This window comes from Stegodyphus dumicola, chromosome X2, assembly GCF_044657685.1.
Source record: "Stegodyphus dumicola isolate Sdum_Otavi_A_Nest chromosome X2, ASM4465768v1".
Taxonomy (NCBI): Eukaryota; Metazoa; Arthropoda; class Arachnida; order Araneae; family Eresidae; genus Stegodyphus; species Stegodyphus dumicola.
This window is the reverse complement of record NC_140781.1, coordinates 41,439,990-41,455,109: the sequence shown is the minus strand read 5'-3', so window position 1 is coordinate 41,455,109 and position 15,120 is coordinate 41,439,990. Positions and strand designations below refer to the sequence as shown.

The window sequence follows — 15,120 nt, the reverse complement described above, 5'->3', positions numbered from 1 at the left end:
TAAAATATACAGGCTTAATTGGTTTACTTTCGAAGTAGCAGTACACTGATTCCTCAGAATAACTTGTATGGATTTATATTTATTTTAAATAACCAAGTTTATTTAATTTTAAATTCTTTCCTATAAGCCTTCATCCCCCTAATTGTGAATACCAGAATATTTAAATTTGGTAGCGCGCGTGAAGTAATGCAAATTCTACGTTGAGGAGAAAACGTTTAAATACTGAGTTTTAGAAAGAAAGTTAGAGAGAGTGGGCTATTGCTGTTACCTTTGTAGCGTGAGCTTCTACTTCCGCAGTTATTTCTGGTTTGTTTTGAGGAGAAAACGTTTAAATACCGAGTTTTAGAAGGAAAGTTAGAGAGAGTGGGCTATTGCTGTTACCTTTGTAGCGTGAGCTTCTACTTCCGCAGTTATTTCTGGTTTGTTTTAAGGAGAAAACGTTTAAATACCGAGTTTTAGAAGGAAAGTTAGAGAGAGTGAGCTATTGCTGTTACCTTTGTAGCGTGAGCTTCTACTTCCGCAGTTATTTCTGGTTTGTTTTGAGGAGAAAACGTTTAAATACCGAGTTTTAGAAGGAAAGTTAGAGAGAGTGGGCTATTGCTGTTACCTTTGTAGCGTGAGCTTCTACTTCCGCAGTTATTTCTAGTTTACGTGTCATAACAGCTTTTACTTTGCTGCCACTAGTTTCGATGCGGTTTTAAGTAGCAGAAGTTTTCTGAGCCCTGTAACGTGATTCCTACTACTTGTGAATATCTTCGACTTTTTATTTTAGTTTTTATGATTTTAGTTACCGCCCAAGTGAGGCGTAGTGTGCTAGCGTCAAGTCGACGCATTGTGAATTTTAAAGAGTTTAATAAAGGGTACTTTTAACTCTTCTCCTGTGTAGTTCCTACAAGAACTTACTACACGTACAGCTGTCACTTAGAAAATAAGCAAGTGGTTCTCACAAACTAACACTTAACAGATTTCCTCTATTCAAATGCAATATACCCCTTTTAGTTTTTAAATATTTTTTTCTTTTATCTTCCAAAAAAGTGAGGCTATCTTACTTGAAAATATTTCTGTTTTCAGCCATATAAAACACTGCAAAAGATTAGTTTTTTAGTTAATTGTTACTTCTGCAGAAGAAACTTTTATTCATAAAGCAACTAAACAATTCATCCTATGCTTATTCATTTATTAAATTTGAATGTATAATATTTATTCTAAAACCGGAAATAAAATGTGGATTATTAAGCTTATTTCTTTCTTCCAAGGACCCTTGACGCTGTTGACCAATTCCAAACGTCCTCCAGTTGCCTGGATTATATATCGATGCTCGTGTCGGATGACAGAGGAGTTTGGTTAACCATAAGGGGTTCTTCTATTCTTCAGCTGTGGGACCCCAATACCCTTACCTGTCGCCTCCTTTTTGACGTGAAAGATAACAAGTACCCACGTTCACCAAAGGTAAGAAATAGATAATAACCTTTATCTACTTGTAGATAAAACTCCCACTGCACTCACTCATATTGGAGATTTTGCAAATAAAACTCTCTAATACTGCATTTTCTGCGCGAAACTTCTCCAGAAATATTACTTAGATCAAATTTAGGAAAATTAACTGGATCAAAAAGTCTTATTGGTTACATTTTATTATATTATGTAAAAATATGTTGAACTTCATGATGAAAACATATTAATCTGTTAATAAATATCCGTAATAATGAAAACAATTGTCAGAAAGAATACTTTAGCCAGTAAAATACGCAAACATGATTCTTTTTCTGAGTTGAATTTAGAAAACGAGAAGAAATTTATATCTTGACGCGAAAGTTATTTTTAGATTGTAAGGCTCCTTTACGTTAACTAACCAGTTATTTTATGGTTTGGATCACTTCTTCCTTCTATCTTCCTACCAGAATGCATTCTCTTGCTTTTAAGATGAGATTTTTAGATTGTAAGACAGAGCGTGTTCTGACTCTCGGAGGCCACGTTACTAGGTTGCTGTCTTAGATAAGATTTGTACTCTTCGGTTTTGCATTTGTAACTGCCAATAACTGATATCTATAACGGTCAAGTTTCTGAGTTAACTTCGTGTTAATTGATCTGTGTAGCCTTTGGCTACTAGTTTATTTGAATTTAAATTTTGCATTTGACTTCTGTATCTATCTTTTCTCGCCATAAACGGTTGGTTGAGTTGTAAGCACAAAACACGCCTTTTGTACTTATTTAGCTTTAAATAAATGGTGTTTTAGACCCTTCTCAAGTTTCAGTTGTTAATTTAGACTCAGCGATAATTTGCTTAACGTCTACCAAGAATATGAATACTTTGGTGGATTGCAAAATACACCAGACGTTACAAGGTTATAAACTCTTCAAAACTTGCAAATTTCTGCATAGAGAAACATCGCGCAGACGTTCAGTGCTTCTACGTAATTACTCCAGTGAAATATCCCAACATAAAAGAATTATATTTATGTTTCTATGACAGCTAAAAAATATAGTTAGCATTACTACATGTTATGAAAAATTTGTGTCATCATTGACCAATGTTCATTCTACCTGCCATTTCTTACGAGCATTATTATTATTATCCTTAAAGACATTTATAAATTGGAAAAACGCGACTGCTCCATAAGTGTAATACGCGGGTACTAGAAAATTTATAATACCAGACATGTGATAAAGTTTATTCAGTGTTTTTAATATCAAATCGTTATGAAAATAATATGAAATATTAACTGAGAATGAAAACATAGATTTGAGAAATCTATATCTTTAATTAGTAGTTTTTATTCAAATTCTATATCACAAGATAGATGTTTTCATGTAACCAAGACACTAATAGACTTGGCTCATATATTCAAGTTAATTCTTTATGATAGGAAAAAAAATAAGAAATGTAGAGAGAAAGTTCGCATGCTCGTTGCTGACGTAAATTGCTTATATTTCAGAGACTGGAGAAAAAATGGTTTCCTATTAATTTGAAGACTTTTCATTATATGTATTTATTAAATTCTTTAATTTTCACAGATTTTTATACATTTTTCTGAATTCGCTACCTTTTAGCAGAATTTCAGTGCTATTCATATAAGTCTTATGTTTTCATTGAAAATGTATTCCATTAATAAAGTTGCACAGTAAATTAAATTTAATGACAGATATTAATTATCCACTGATCTGGATCTAAATTAAAACTTCCCCATTCAAAATAATAATTCTACTGTTACTAATTTAATATTAATCTGACATATCGTTATCGAGTAAAAGACCATTTATAATTCTGTTGAGGACAACAGAACTTAGTTTCAATTATTTTCTTTTTAAAAATTTTAAGCGCGAGGTCCATGGGAAGTGTCAAAAAAGATTTTGCGAGCATTACCTCTAGGATTTACAAGATTTTAAATTTATTTTCTAGGCTTTAAAGTTGCATTGCTCCTCAGCAAAGCAAGGTAGATAGTTTAAAAAGCAATTTTGCCTTCTTTTCCTAACAATAGTATGTAACAGGTGTTATTTTACATTATTACTATAATGAATAAAATAGTTTAAAACTAAGTCCCCCCCCCAAAAAAAAAGAAAGAAAATTACTTCTAAAGGAGAGGAATGTAAATTTGATCGTTCTCGAAATCGATAATATATTATTCAAAATCTGCCCCGCAATAAGGCTGATTATTTAGGGAGGGGATCTAATTTTAAATTTTACATTTGCATATTTCTCTTCTATTCAAGTAAAACAGTTTCTGACCTCACATGTCTACGGCAAATCTACTTCTTATGTACACTATCATCTGCATTGAAAGTAAAATGTAGTAGTAGCGTTGAAATGTTGTAGTAACATTTAGATCGCAGAGCTCTCAGTACGTATTTCGTTTCTTGAATTTATCCAAACAGCAATTTTCTGTTTCAAACGATATAGTACTTTTTAGTAATGTAATAGTTTACTATTGATACCATTTAGTTTCTTGTTGTTCACTAAGATAAATTAAAACCGAAGTGTAAAAATAAATGTCGAAAATTTATTTATTTATTAATTATTATTATTATTATTATTAGTTATTTTTTTGATTGAATTGAGATGAGTTTAATTTGATTTACCATAAAGTTTACCGGAACCAAAATAGTAGGTATTTATGTTTACTCCCTACAGTGTTTCGACAGTCATCTGAAATGTACGGATTACAAATTTTTAAAATTTTATTTTATTATTTTTATCTAACAGATAGGAGAGGATGAAATGGGAGGATCTCGAATAACTGCCCTTCTTCCTTTCTCTGGCAGTGTCTTGGTCGGCACTGCAGAAGGATCTCTAATTATTTATGATGTCGTGACAAAATTATCTCGAAGCCCAAGCTCTGCGGAATTTTCTTCATCACTGAACAGACGGCAGCCAGCGGTGGACCACATACAACAAAAGATACAGGTACGTTAGAAAGAACAAATACATAGAGAGGAATTTTAAAATACTTCAGTAAATAGGTATACAATAGTCAGGGTATACCTGAAATCGCATGATCGTATGTAAGATTCGTCGGAGCAGAAAGGTCTAAAACGGAGGATGCAAGATGGGGGAAAAATTGTAAAACGAACAAAATAATAAAAATATATACCTATTATTCTCATAATATATTCTTCCTTTATTTGAGATTTTTTATACATACCAAATTTCAAGAGAAGCCATATGTTAAATAATGGCATACATCCTTTGTTATTTTCATTTGATTATGACATCAGACTAAAAGCAGTATTTAGCAATCTCAAAGTGAATTATTTAAATCGAAAACTCTCTGATAGAAGTATAAAAAAATACGATTATTTGCACCAACTGGAGAATACCAAGTTTTCTCGTAAGTTCCTATAAACACCCCTTTCGTTTCGTATCCTTTATTCCCCTTCTCTCTAATGAAAGAAGCAAATAATAACATTGAAGCCTTTTTTGTCCGAGCTTCGAATGAATAAAATGGTAAGTTTTAAACAGTTATCATTCAGTGATTTGTAGCTGAATTATAATATTGCACTTCAGTTGTTTAATATTAGGGGGGGCATAAATTAGGCCTAAAATTTTTATGTGTTTTGTTATTAGATAGATTTATTCAGGACTTAAGTTCTAAAATTAGAAGCGCCTCAGCCTTATTGGAAGTCCGCAAAGGTGACCAAAATTAACCAATAAAATCAGGGCTTAATTTCTAAAATTAGAAGTGTCTATGCAAGACTGCGAGGAAGGAAAGAAAAATAAATAAATAAAATAACAAAAATTAAAATAATTAAATTTAAATTAAGAGAAATGTAAAGAGACAAAGAGAAATCTAATAAATTATTAATTTAGTTTAAAATCATTAAATAGAAAAAAAATATATCGGAGTTTGTTTTATTGCATTGGCTGAGCTACTTCTTAGAAGCTAACAAGCAGCTCAGCTGATCTCCATCTAAGTTTAAGTCCTGATTATACGTATAATGTACTATTCCAAGGGATGACAGGTACTACTGTTTTTTTGCAGCACATCAACGAAAAAAGATAAAACGATTACAGCTCCACTAAGGAGAATAAAGAGAATCTTAGGAGAATCTTAGAAACAGTATGAGGATACGGAAGGAAATTTTAACAGAAAAATGTAGCTTTGAAAATAAAGAGGAAAGAGTTCAAGACTTTCTGATCGCGATGCTCTGTCGATGTATTTCTAGCCGTCAAGCAGAAATTTTTCCTGAATACGATTCGGTAACAACGTGAGAATAAATGTAACAAGTGAAAACAGTGGTCCTCTCGTTTGGTTACATCATTCAGAAATCCTACAAGAGCTCTGCAAGAGAAGTCACTATCGTGGAACGTGCGTGACCAGGGTATTACTTTGAGTACTTTTGAGGAACACAAAATTTGCATGCTTTCATAAGTTCGTTGTACATCCTGGAGAATAAACTTTTTACATATGATTTGGGGGGCTTTTCTTTTCTTAAAACTTTCAACCTCTGTGCAAGGCCTGAGTGCGAAGGAAAGACAAGCCTGCATTCAGAAATTAGAATTGATTTTTAACGGATGTTTACTATTAAAACAAAATTTATCCGCTAAAATTATGATTCACATAAAAGAAAAGAAGTGCCGAAGCCCTTTTATTTAAGGTTCCAGTTCGCTCCGAATCAAATTATAACTTATACCGAAAACTGAGAAGTACTGGAGCTGAACTCCGGTAGGTTTCGGCGCAATTTAAGCTCTGAATAAAATAATAAATAAATAGTATTTAAAGTTAACGAAATATAAAAAGAAAAGTTACAAACTGTATAAATTAGATATGATGACAAATAGTTAAATAATTAATTAAATTCCTTTCGTTCATCATGTCTGGGACTCCGGATGGAATTGCAATTTCACCAAAATTCTGCGAAGTTACGGAGTCAACTAAATTTAGGCCCTAAATTTAGCTTAGTTTTTCGTTAATACCGAAATGTTTAGGAAAGCGACGGTAGATGGCAGCACACAGCAGTTTTGAAAGAATATTGCATTTAAAGACCGTTCGTTAACAGTTGACGCAGAAAAACTGCAGTTTTCCAGTGGGACCTTTTCACTGATTTATTTAAATATTTCTAAGGCTTAGTAAAATATGTATTTTAATTGGAAAATGATATAATCCTACAATTGATAAATGAGAAAATTTTTCTAAAAAGAACGGCAAGTTTTCGAATGTGTCCTGTAAAGATATTTTCGCATCCCGGGTGTAGAGTTTTCCTGCGCCTGCGCAGAGAAATTCTTCCCCTTTTCTTTAGGGGGTATGTCATTGTTTTTTTTTTTTTTTTTTTTTTTTTTTTTTGTGGGGTAGGCAGGAGAAACGGAGGGTCCGTAGACAGTAAATCGTAATTTTGAGAAAATTAAAGGAGTTTAATTTTTTTTAATCGTTCAAATTAAGCACAAAAATGCACTCCATGTTTGTTACGGCAAAGCATACAAGGGCTATTTAGGGCTGAATCGCCATAGTTAGTCACAAGTAGAGCCCCTCCCCCCCAATCCCTTAATCCAGTGCTACACACAGAGCATTTTTGCCCTTGACAAGCATAATTTTTGACACCATTTGAACTTCGTAAGAAACAATTTTTCTGTGATAAATCAATGTGTACATTCTTTATATTCAGATGGCAATACCTTTAGTTTAATTTTTCTACATATATACTATTTTGAAACAGTTATTCTTCTTATTATTATTAAGATTTTTTAAGTTGAAATTTGAATGATTATGTACACGTAAAAGCAGTAAAGCTGAAAAATTCATTTTAAAATACTTTGATGGTTTTAGAAGTAACCTAGTTTCGAAATATTGGGTCATCCGAAAGGTTCTGTAGTTTTTCAAATTGAAGTGCATTTTTTTTACTGCTATTAAGGAGTGATCTTAATCAAGGCAGATGTTTAAAAAATGCCTTTTCTGCTCACGCTGTGTAATTATCTTGTGACATAATTTTTGTTTCACTGCAGTGCTAAGTTTGGTAAAAAAATTTAGTTAAGTGAACACAAAATTTAGTTTCGTCATATTGTGCTCTTTTATTAAAAAAAAAAAAAAAAAAAAAAAGAAAGAAAGAAAGAAAGAAAAGAAAAAAGAAAAAATTATCATTTGAAGGAGACTGGTAATGTTATTTGTTACACCGTATGGGTACCCCATACCTTAACAGAGCAGGATATGTTTGCTCGAGTTTCGGCACATGATCCTTTTGCTAAAAGAGAAATAAAGAAGCTCTTTTCTGAAACGGTTCATCATAGGAAATGAGAAGTGGTACAGCGGTTCTCAACCTTTTGACTAACGCGTACTATCTAAACAAAAATAAAAACATCTAGTACCACCACTACAAACATCTAGTACCACCACTACAAAGTACTACTACACCACCACCACTCTTGAACAAAGCTCAGATCGCATAAGTTTACGAGTATTTGAGAAAAAAATCAATCAGGATATTGGGGTTTTAATTTTTGAATTTAATAGTTAAAAATACTTTGTTTTTTTTTGCATACCACCGGTTGAGAACCCCTGAACTATACAATAATGTTACAAGAAAAAGATCATAAGATAAGCCAAAAAAACCTCCTTTAGTAACATGGAGAGGGGGACTGCATCATAAAAATGTAAGGCTTTGTGTATGGTGGGACTGCAAAGGAACTGTATATACTACGAATTGTTGCCACCAAATCAGACAATAAATTCTGAAAAATACTGTTCCCAAAAGGCAGTTTTAAATGCAGAAATCGAAGCAAAGCGGCAGAACTGACCAGTCTTCGAGGTTTATCTTCCATCATGACAATGCCACTTTTCCAGCTGTCTAAGAGATGGCTTAAAAAAAAAAAAAAAAAAAAAAAAAAAAAAAAAAAAAAACAGAAGAACATTCCGAATGATCCAACAGTTTCCCATCGATTTCTTTTTCGTAATGGTGAGATAGACATGGTTTGAATATATAAAACTACTATTCAGAAACACCCGATTCTTTTTTAATAAAAATGCTAAAATATATACATGCGGCCAATTTTGTTATATTTAATAATAACATCATTTCTCTACCGAGAATAGTACGTGGGTGTGTACAATAATACGTCTGAAATTATCGAAACTTAACTTTGATATAATGAGTAATACGTATAAAAAGAAAATTATAGTCCTCTATAGTACGATACAACCAAGTTTCATCCTAATTTGATTACAAAGATCTATTGATTTTAATATACCGCTCAAAACAATTAGGTGATATTTTTACTTTGGATATTAACTGCAGACGAAGAAATGTTTAGTTAGGTGATATATGATCCATAAATGTAGTAAGCTACGAAGAAAGAAAATTACGTACGTAACAAGGAGTAATTACATTTTATTTTCGTTTTGCATATATATAACTGCAGATGTTTCTTAATAACTACAGCATAAGTATTGTAAGCTAGGAAGAAAAAGAATTACATAGGGAACAAGGAATAATTACATTTTATTTTTTCTCTGAAAATAGAAAAGCCTCATTTTTTTAAATGTCATAAAAACGAGAAAAAATCCTGATAGATATTTTCTCAAAATAAATTTCAATAAAAAAATTTTAATTCTAAATAAAAAATTCATAATTTTAATTAATTAAAATAAATAATAATATTAAAATAAAAGAATAATATTAAAACAAAAATTATAAACTATTTCAATAAAGAAATAAAAATAATAAATAAATTGAAATTTATTTATTAAACTAAATTTCAATAATTCAAATTTTCTCAAAATAAATTTAAAATGAGTTTCAATAAAGGATATGATCTCCCTTGAACAACTGTAGAATTGCTTCACTGTGAAGAATGAATTTACTAAGGAAGTGTGTTTTCTCCCACTTTCTAGGAGAGCTCTAGAAGAACAGTTTCTAGCTGCTGAATTGTTTTTAGATATGATAAGCGACCGGCCGTTCTCACTAGAATGTCAAAAACATATTTAATTGAGTTCATGTCTTACGAACACGCTGGTTAATCCACTAGAACGATTATCTTTTGTAGAAAAGAAAGTCGTCCAGGAAAAGAGCTAGCCGTAAGAAGGTGGCTGAAAGAAAAGGTGGCCGTAATAAACGAGCACAAGACACGAGGGTATCATCCGTGAGAATGAATTCATCCCAAATTTTTACCTAGTGAGGGCCATAAAAGGTCTAGATATCTCATGTTGTTATCTATGTTGCAAATCCTTAGTAATCCATTTCTGGGATTTATAGGTCGGTACGGCAGTTAATAGATACCAGCTCAGGTCATCACTCCGCTTCTCCAAATCATCCAGTTTCATTCATAAATCAGATTATTCTGAGTTTGGTTTCCAAATCATAAACCATCTATTGTCAGGTTGCTAACAAAGCAGGACTTCTCTGAGAAGGGGATATTGATCTGTTCATTTCTTTACCTGATGTGCTCTTGTGACCATCTTCTGCTAAAAACACGGTGGTCCGCAGTTAAAAAAAGCGCGAACCATATGTCTGCGAGCATACATTGCCATCGCTGTAGAGTTGGTTTCGAACAGTTCGAGTTGAAACAATGGTTGCAGTAACCTTCAAAACCTGCCACTGCAAAAGAATTACAATCATAAATGCAGTTTTTCTGACCGCTAGTGTAAGAAGTCGATCTTCTGTTTTTTCACACCTACGATTTTCTCTGGATTTCCGCTTAGCGTTCCAGTTTCTGTAAACAATACCATAGCATTAAAACGCCGCTTTATGACATTCCAAAGGCCTTGCGCTACAACAGGCTGAGTTTGGCCTGCTTCTAAATGAAGATGGCCCTCCAGGCTAAGTATTCGGCTAATCATATTTTTTAAACATCGCATAAACTGTTACAAAGCATTCAGCGCATGTCAGTTTTTTTTTCTAATCTCCACCTACATAAAGGATGCTACAAGTCGCTTTTTCTTTTTATCTAAAATGCGTAATTTTTTACATCTCAAAATCTGCTTAATCTAAAGTTTGCAAATATAATAGTTTTCCTTTTAATTCTTTTACTTTTATTTTTGTTAAGAAATTAATCACTTTACTTTTATTTTTATTTAAAATTCTTTCATACCGAACTCTACAACATCCCCTAACTGTTTTGAGCAGTGTGCTTAACAATGCACATTTCATAAAATTATTTTCTAAAAAAGAAAACCATCTCTTATTAGTTCCACAAAACTAAGCTTTTTTTTATGTTGTGATATTTAGTTAGGTTTAAATAAGTTCGTCGAGCATATATTTCCTGTTCTTTAATATATTCTTTTAATGTGTATCACTTTTCCCCTAGGAATTACTGATGGAGAAAAAACGCGATGATAAAGGAAATTCCGACGTTCGGAATCGACTCGATAGCGGTTGTTACTCAACTCCTTGCAGAACACCATTATTAGCACAGAGTAGAAGCGGCAGTGTTCATGCCAGCGACAGCGGCATAGCAGCAGCTCCTTTAACAGCTCAGGAGGAAGAGCAAGAAAGCAGTTCTCCTGAGGACAGAAGCGAGGCAACTAGCCATTCTACCGTGAAAAGAGCTGGAGAAACACAAAGATCTTCACTTACCTCCCCCGAATTACAGTTTTCTGAAGAACAGACAGAAGATAACGCTAAGAAGATAGACACAGATCGAGACGACTCTGGCCAGTCATCATCTTCTGCACAAGGAAAAGTGATTGAAACCACACCTCCTAAGAAACTATGCACGTGTCATCATCTAAATTCCAGTTCTGTGAAATGCCGGCATTGTCTCCTTGAAGCAAGTGAAGCTCTTCGCAAGCTATTTGATAAGTACAGTTTGACCATCAATTCTACAAATCACGTGGACTACACAGCCCGTTATCAGAATCTTTTAAATAACAGTCGTAATAAAGCTGCACATGTTGACAAAACTTTAAATAAAGGGGAAGACGTAAGTACCATATATCAGATTTCCAAATTATTATTATTATTATTATTATTATTATTAATGATTGGGATGCAGTCTCTGAAATCTCTCAATTGCAAACGAAATCCGTAAATCGAACTCAAGTTTTTAATTCAAACGGAAGATAATAATATATGTGGTTATTGATACAAGCTGGAATTACGTTTATTATATTGCTTGAAATGTGGTTTTATATAATTTATTCTTAATTAGATATAAATATCAAAAGCTATTTAGCAATGTTAAAATAAAACAATAAAGTTTATAAACATTTTTCCACATCAGAAAAAAAGAAAAAAGTTCAGAGTATTTTTAGTGAATGAAAAACTATTACTTTTAATTGAATGGTTGTAAAATTACTTAAAGTGCAGGACTGCAAAATGGGAGAAGTATATGAGGGGGATGTTTCCAATAGATTTACACTGACAGAAAAACGCATCCCAACACCAAGAAGGGGTTGTGCTAGATAAACGAAATTTGGTGGGCGTGTTTATACATCTGAAAGATGACGTTTATACAAATTTTTCGCTAGGCGCATAAGTATGACGCTAATAGCTCCACTATGAATTGTTACTTTAAATACACAGAAGAATAATTTAACACTTTAAATACGCGCTGTAAAGTTCGTGAGCATTATTTATCATTGAGATTTGACGTAGTGAGTTGATGTTAGTCAAGAATGCCTTAAAGAAGATGAAGAAGCTTTTATCAACAGCGCAGTGAGTTTGAAAGAGTTGTGTAATAGCGCTACGAGAATGTGGATATTTTTTTTTGCTCGATACTGCAAAGAGACTTGGCAGGAATGTATCCATTTTGCATGATTGTTGGCAGCAGTGGCCAGCAGTGTGCATGATTGTTGGCAGCACTGGTTCAAGAAGACCGGGTTCCGGGCGGCCACGTAGCATTACTGAGAGGGGAGACCACCGCATTCGGCATATGGCTGTGGCGCACTCTACTGCGTCTGCAGCAGAAATTCAAGCTGCAGCTGGCACCACAGTAATACAACGAACTATTAAAATCGGTTACTTGAAGACCAGTTCCGAGCCAGACGCTCTGTAGCGTAGCGTGTATTCAGCTGACTTTAGTCAAGCTAAAGCTCATCGGAGGACGGAGTGGAGATCTGTTATGTTTTCTGATGAAAGTCGGTTCTGTCTTGGTGCCAGTGATGGCTGTGTGTTGATTAGAAAGAAGCCAGGTGAGCGCCTGCAACAAACTTGTCTACGGCCTGCGGCTTAGACACCTGGAGTTATGGTCTGGGGAGCAATATCGTATGACAGCAGGAGCACTCTCGTGGTTATCTCACGCACCCTGACTGCAAATTTATACGTCAGTCTGGTGATTCAACCTGTTCTGCTGCCATTCATGAACAGCATGATCAGAACTTCTTTTAAACCAAATATATATAATTTTATCCATTATATAAATTAGCCTGATATTAATAATATATCATATATTCTCTTTCTACCTTTAATATTGTTGTGTTTCTACGGGTTCGTGGACTTTGGAGTGATTAACGACAACACTTGATGAAGAATGAAAACACAATTTATTACCCAATATTACTCAAGACAGCCCCCAAAACACGTTTACAGTAGTCGAAAAACTACGACAAACAAGCTGAAACAATCAGCAGCACAGCCTTCAGGCTATCAGGCTATAACGGTGAAGACAGCTTCATGGCAAAGCACTAGAGTACAGCTCCCGACTGGGTTTGGTCGTTGTCGACTCAGGCAAACTCGAAGAGTTTCGCAAAAATGGGCCCCCGCGTTTGATCGCTAACCCGGTGTAACAGCATGCCGATTTTCGAATACGTGAGAGGTTCGACAATGACAGTGGAGTCGTTGTCGTCAGTGGTCGTTGTCGAAGCTCAGCATACTCAAGATAGAACTCGATAGCCTCAACGACGCACACTGTCGATGAACTACGAGACATTAGACTTCTACTCCGCGTACAGGCAGGGTTTACATTGCTTTCTGGGCCAAACATTCTGGGCCAAACCGGTAAGAATTTGTTCTAGAATGTTCTCCATCCGTCTATGGCATATCGCCAATTTTGTCGCCAAATGGGCGATTTCACGCCAAATCTGGCAATCCTGCCTTCCCTTGCTATTTGCTGGCAATCCTAATTCCGCCTTGCGGGGAAGCTATCTTACTGCAGCTGGGCATTTCGTTATAGTATCTTAGCTTATTTAGAATGAGTTATGACAGTAAGATGATATGAAATTATTTATTAATTAATTATGAGATGTATACTACATGCATATATGATATGATAAAAGCACCAAGGAAAATAGCAGAAACATATTGTCTTTGTTTGCATCATTACAAAATTTTAATTTTTAAAAATCTGGTAAGTACTGGAGGGGGGGAACTTATTAACTATGGAAAAAAGACGTTTAAATGCATTGAGTTATATTATATAGCTGAATAAATAACGAAAATCATATATTTTAAAAATGCAAAAGCTACAAAATGTCTTAATTATTATCATTTCGAAATAGAGCTGCGTGAAATTTGAGTAGTACAATTACGAAATGTGAAGAGGCAAATTCATAATTTATATGCAACAATATTATTCACTTTATTTGTGCTTCGCTTAAGCATGCATAAAATGTATTTCTGTTTTCACTTTAGGTTTCTGTGAATAATGCCATAAGCACTCCAAAACTAGAAGGGGGCACTGAAGATTGTGCATGGTCAGACAGTTCTGTGGAATTACCTCCAAGTATATCTAATGATGGTTCTCAAGATGACGCGCCTATCCGGAAACCATTACTTTCAACTGGCTCTTCACAAATTGAGCCTCCAAACGTAACAGCTGTTAAGAATAATGTCCTTTTAAGAGCTATAAGTGCGGATGATGTAACTCAGTGGGTGAAATCTCAAGAGACTTTAACATCGTCTCTTGCAAGTGATAGTTATGATTTCGACGATGTCTTCGTTGCTTACACAGAAGATGATTCCTCCAATCGAAATAAAGCTAGTCGAGAAACAGATGGCGTCAAAGAATCTATTCGGGTTAGAGCTCTTAGTAGGCGTCGATCGTCCAATCTGCTCGACTACTCTGGTACAAATTCTGCTTTATCTCAAAGAACTGATCAATGGCTAAGCGATATAAGGTCACCATGGATGGATACGGCTTCTTCATCCTCCGGCTGCAGATATCCGCGTCTTACGGATATTCGGTCTCAGCTTCCAGCTTGGTGCAATATGATGACTGAAAGTGAGACTACAGAAGCTCGCCTGAATTCCCTTAGTTATGAGGATTCAGTAACGGACTCACCTGTCAGTGGTACTCATCGAGATATTCTTCAGCTTGGAGATTGGAGTACTCACAAGAGCAGTGAGACTGCAAGCAATGTTTCCTTTAGTTCCACTGAAGTTCCTTACGCTTTTGAACTGAATTTGCAAGAGAAAATCAAAATATCGGACAAACCAATAAAATGCTTGCTAGAAACAAAGTAGGTATTCGTATTTTTTATTACAGACTTTTATTTTTCTAACTTTGGATCATTGCAGCATAAAATGTAATTATTGTAGATTACTGTGGTTAAATTTATTGTTACCATGTTTCAGAGTTTAAAGAAAAATAAAAGATAATATTGTTTTTAACAGAGATGTAACTTTCGAATTAATACCACAGATCTTGGAAAAGATTAGCAATTTAAAATTTCGAGTTTTCCCTTTTTTTCATCATTTGCATCTTTTACTAAAAATACTGTTAATCATTTGAACTCAGAACTTCGGAAAGATTAGTTTTTT

General features: G+C 34.1%; 1 protein-coding gene across 7 annotated transcripts in view; it reads left to right on the top strand.

The window, feature by feature from the left end:
• The window catches only part of LOC118183197 (uncharacterized), a 509,384-nt gene that overhangs the window by 477,433 nt on the left and 16,831 nt on the right, over nucleotides 1-15,120 (top strand). For all 7 annotated transcript variants that reach the window (XM_085809465.1, XM_085809466.1, XM_085809467.1 and 4 more), the window contains 4 exons: nucleotides 1,257-1,449; nucleotides 4,202-4,402; nucleotides 10,730-11,344; nucleotides 13,993-14,819. In XM_085809465.1, coding sequence (XP_085665591.1) covers nucleotides 1,257-1,449; nucleotides 4,202-4,402; nucleotides 10,730-11,344; nucleotides 13,993-14,819 — 1,836 coding nt within the window. The remainder of the gene's footprint in view (nucleotides 1-1,256; nucleotides 1,450-4,201; nucleotides 4,403-10,729; nucleotides 11,345-13,992; nucleotides 14,820-15,120) is intronic.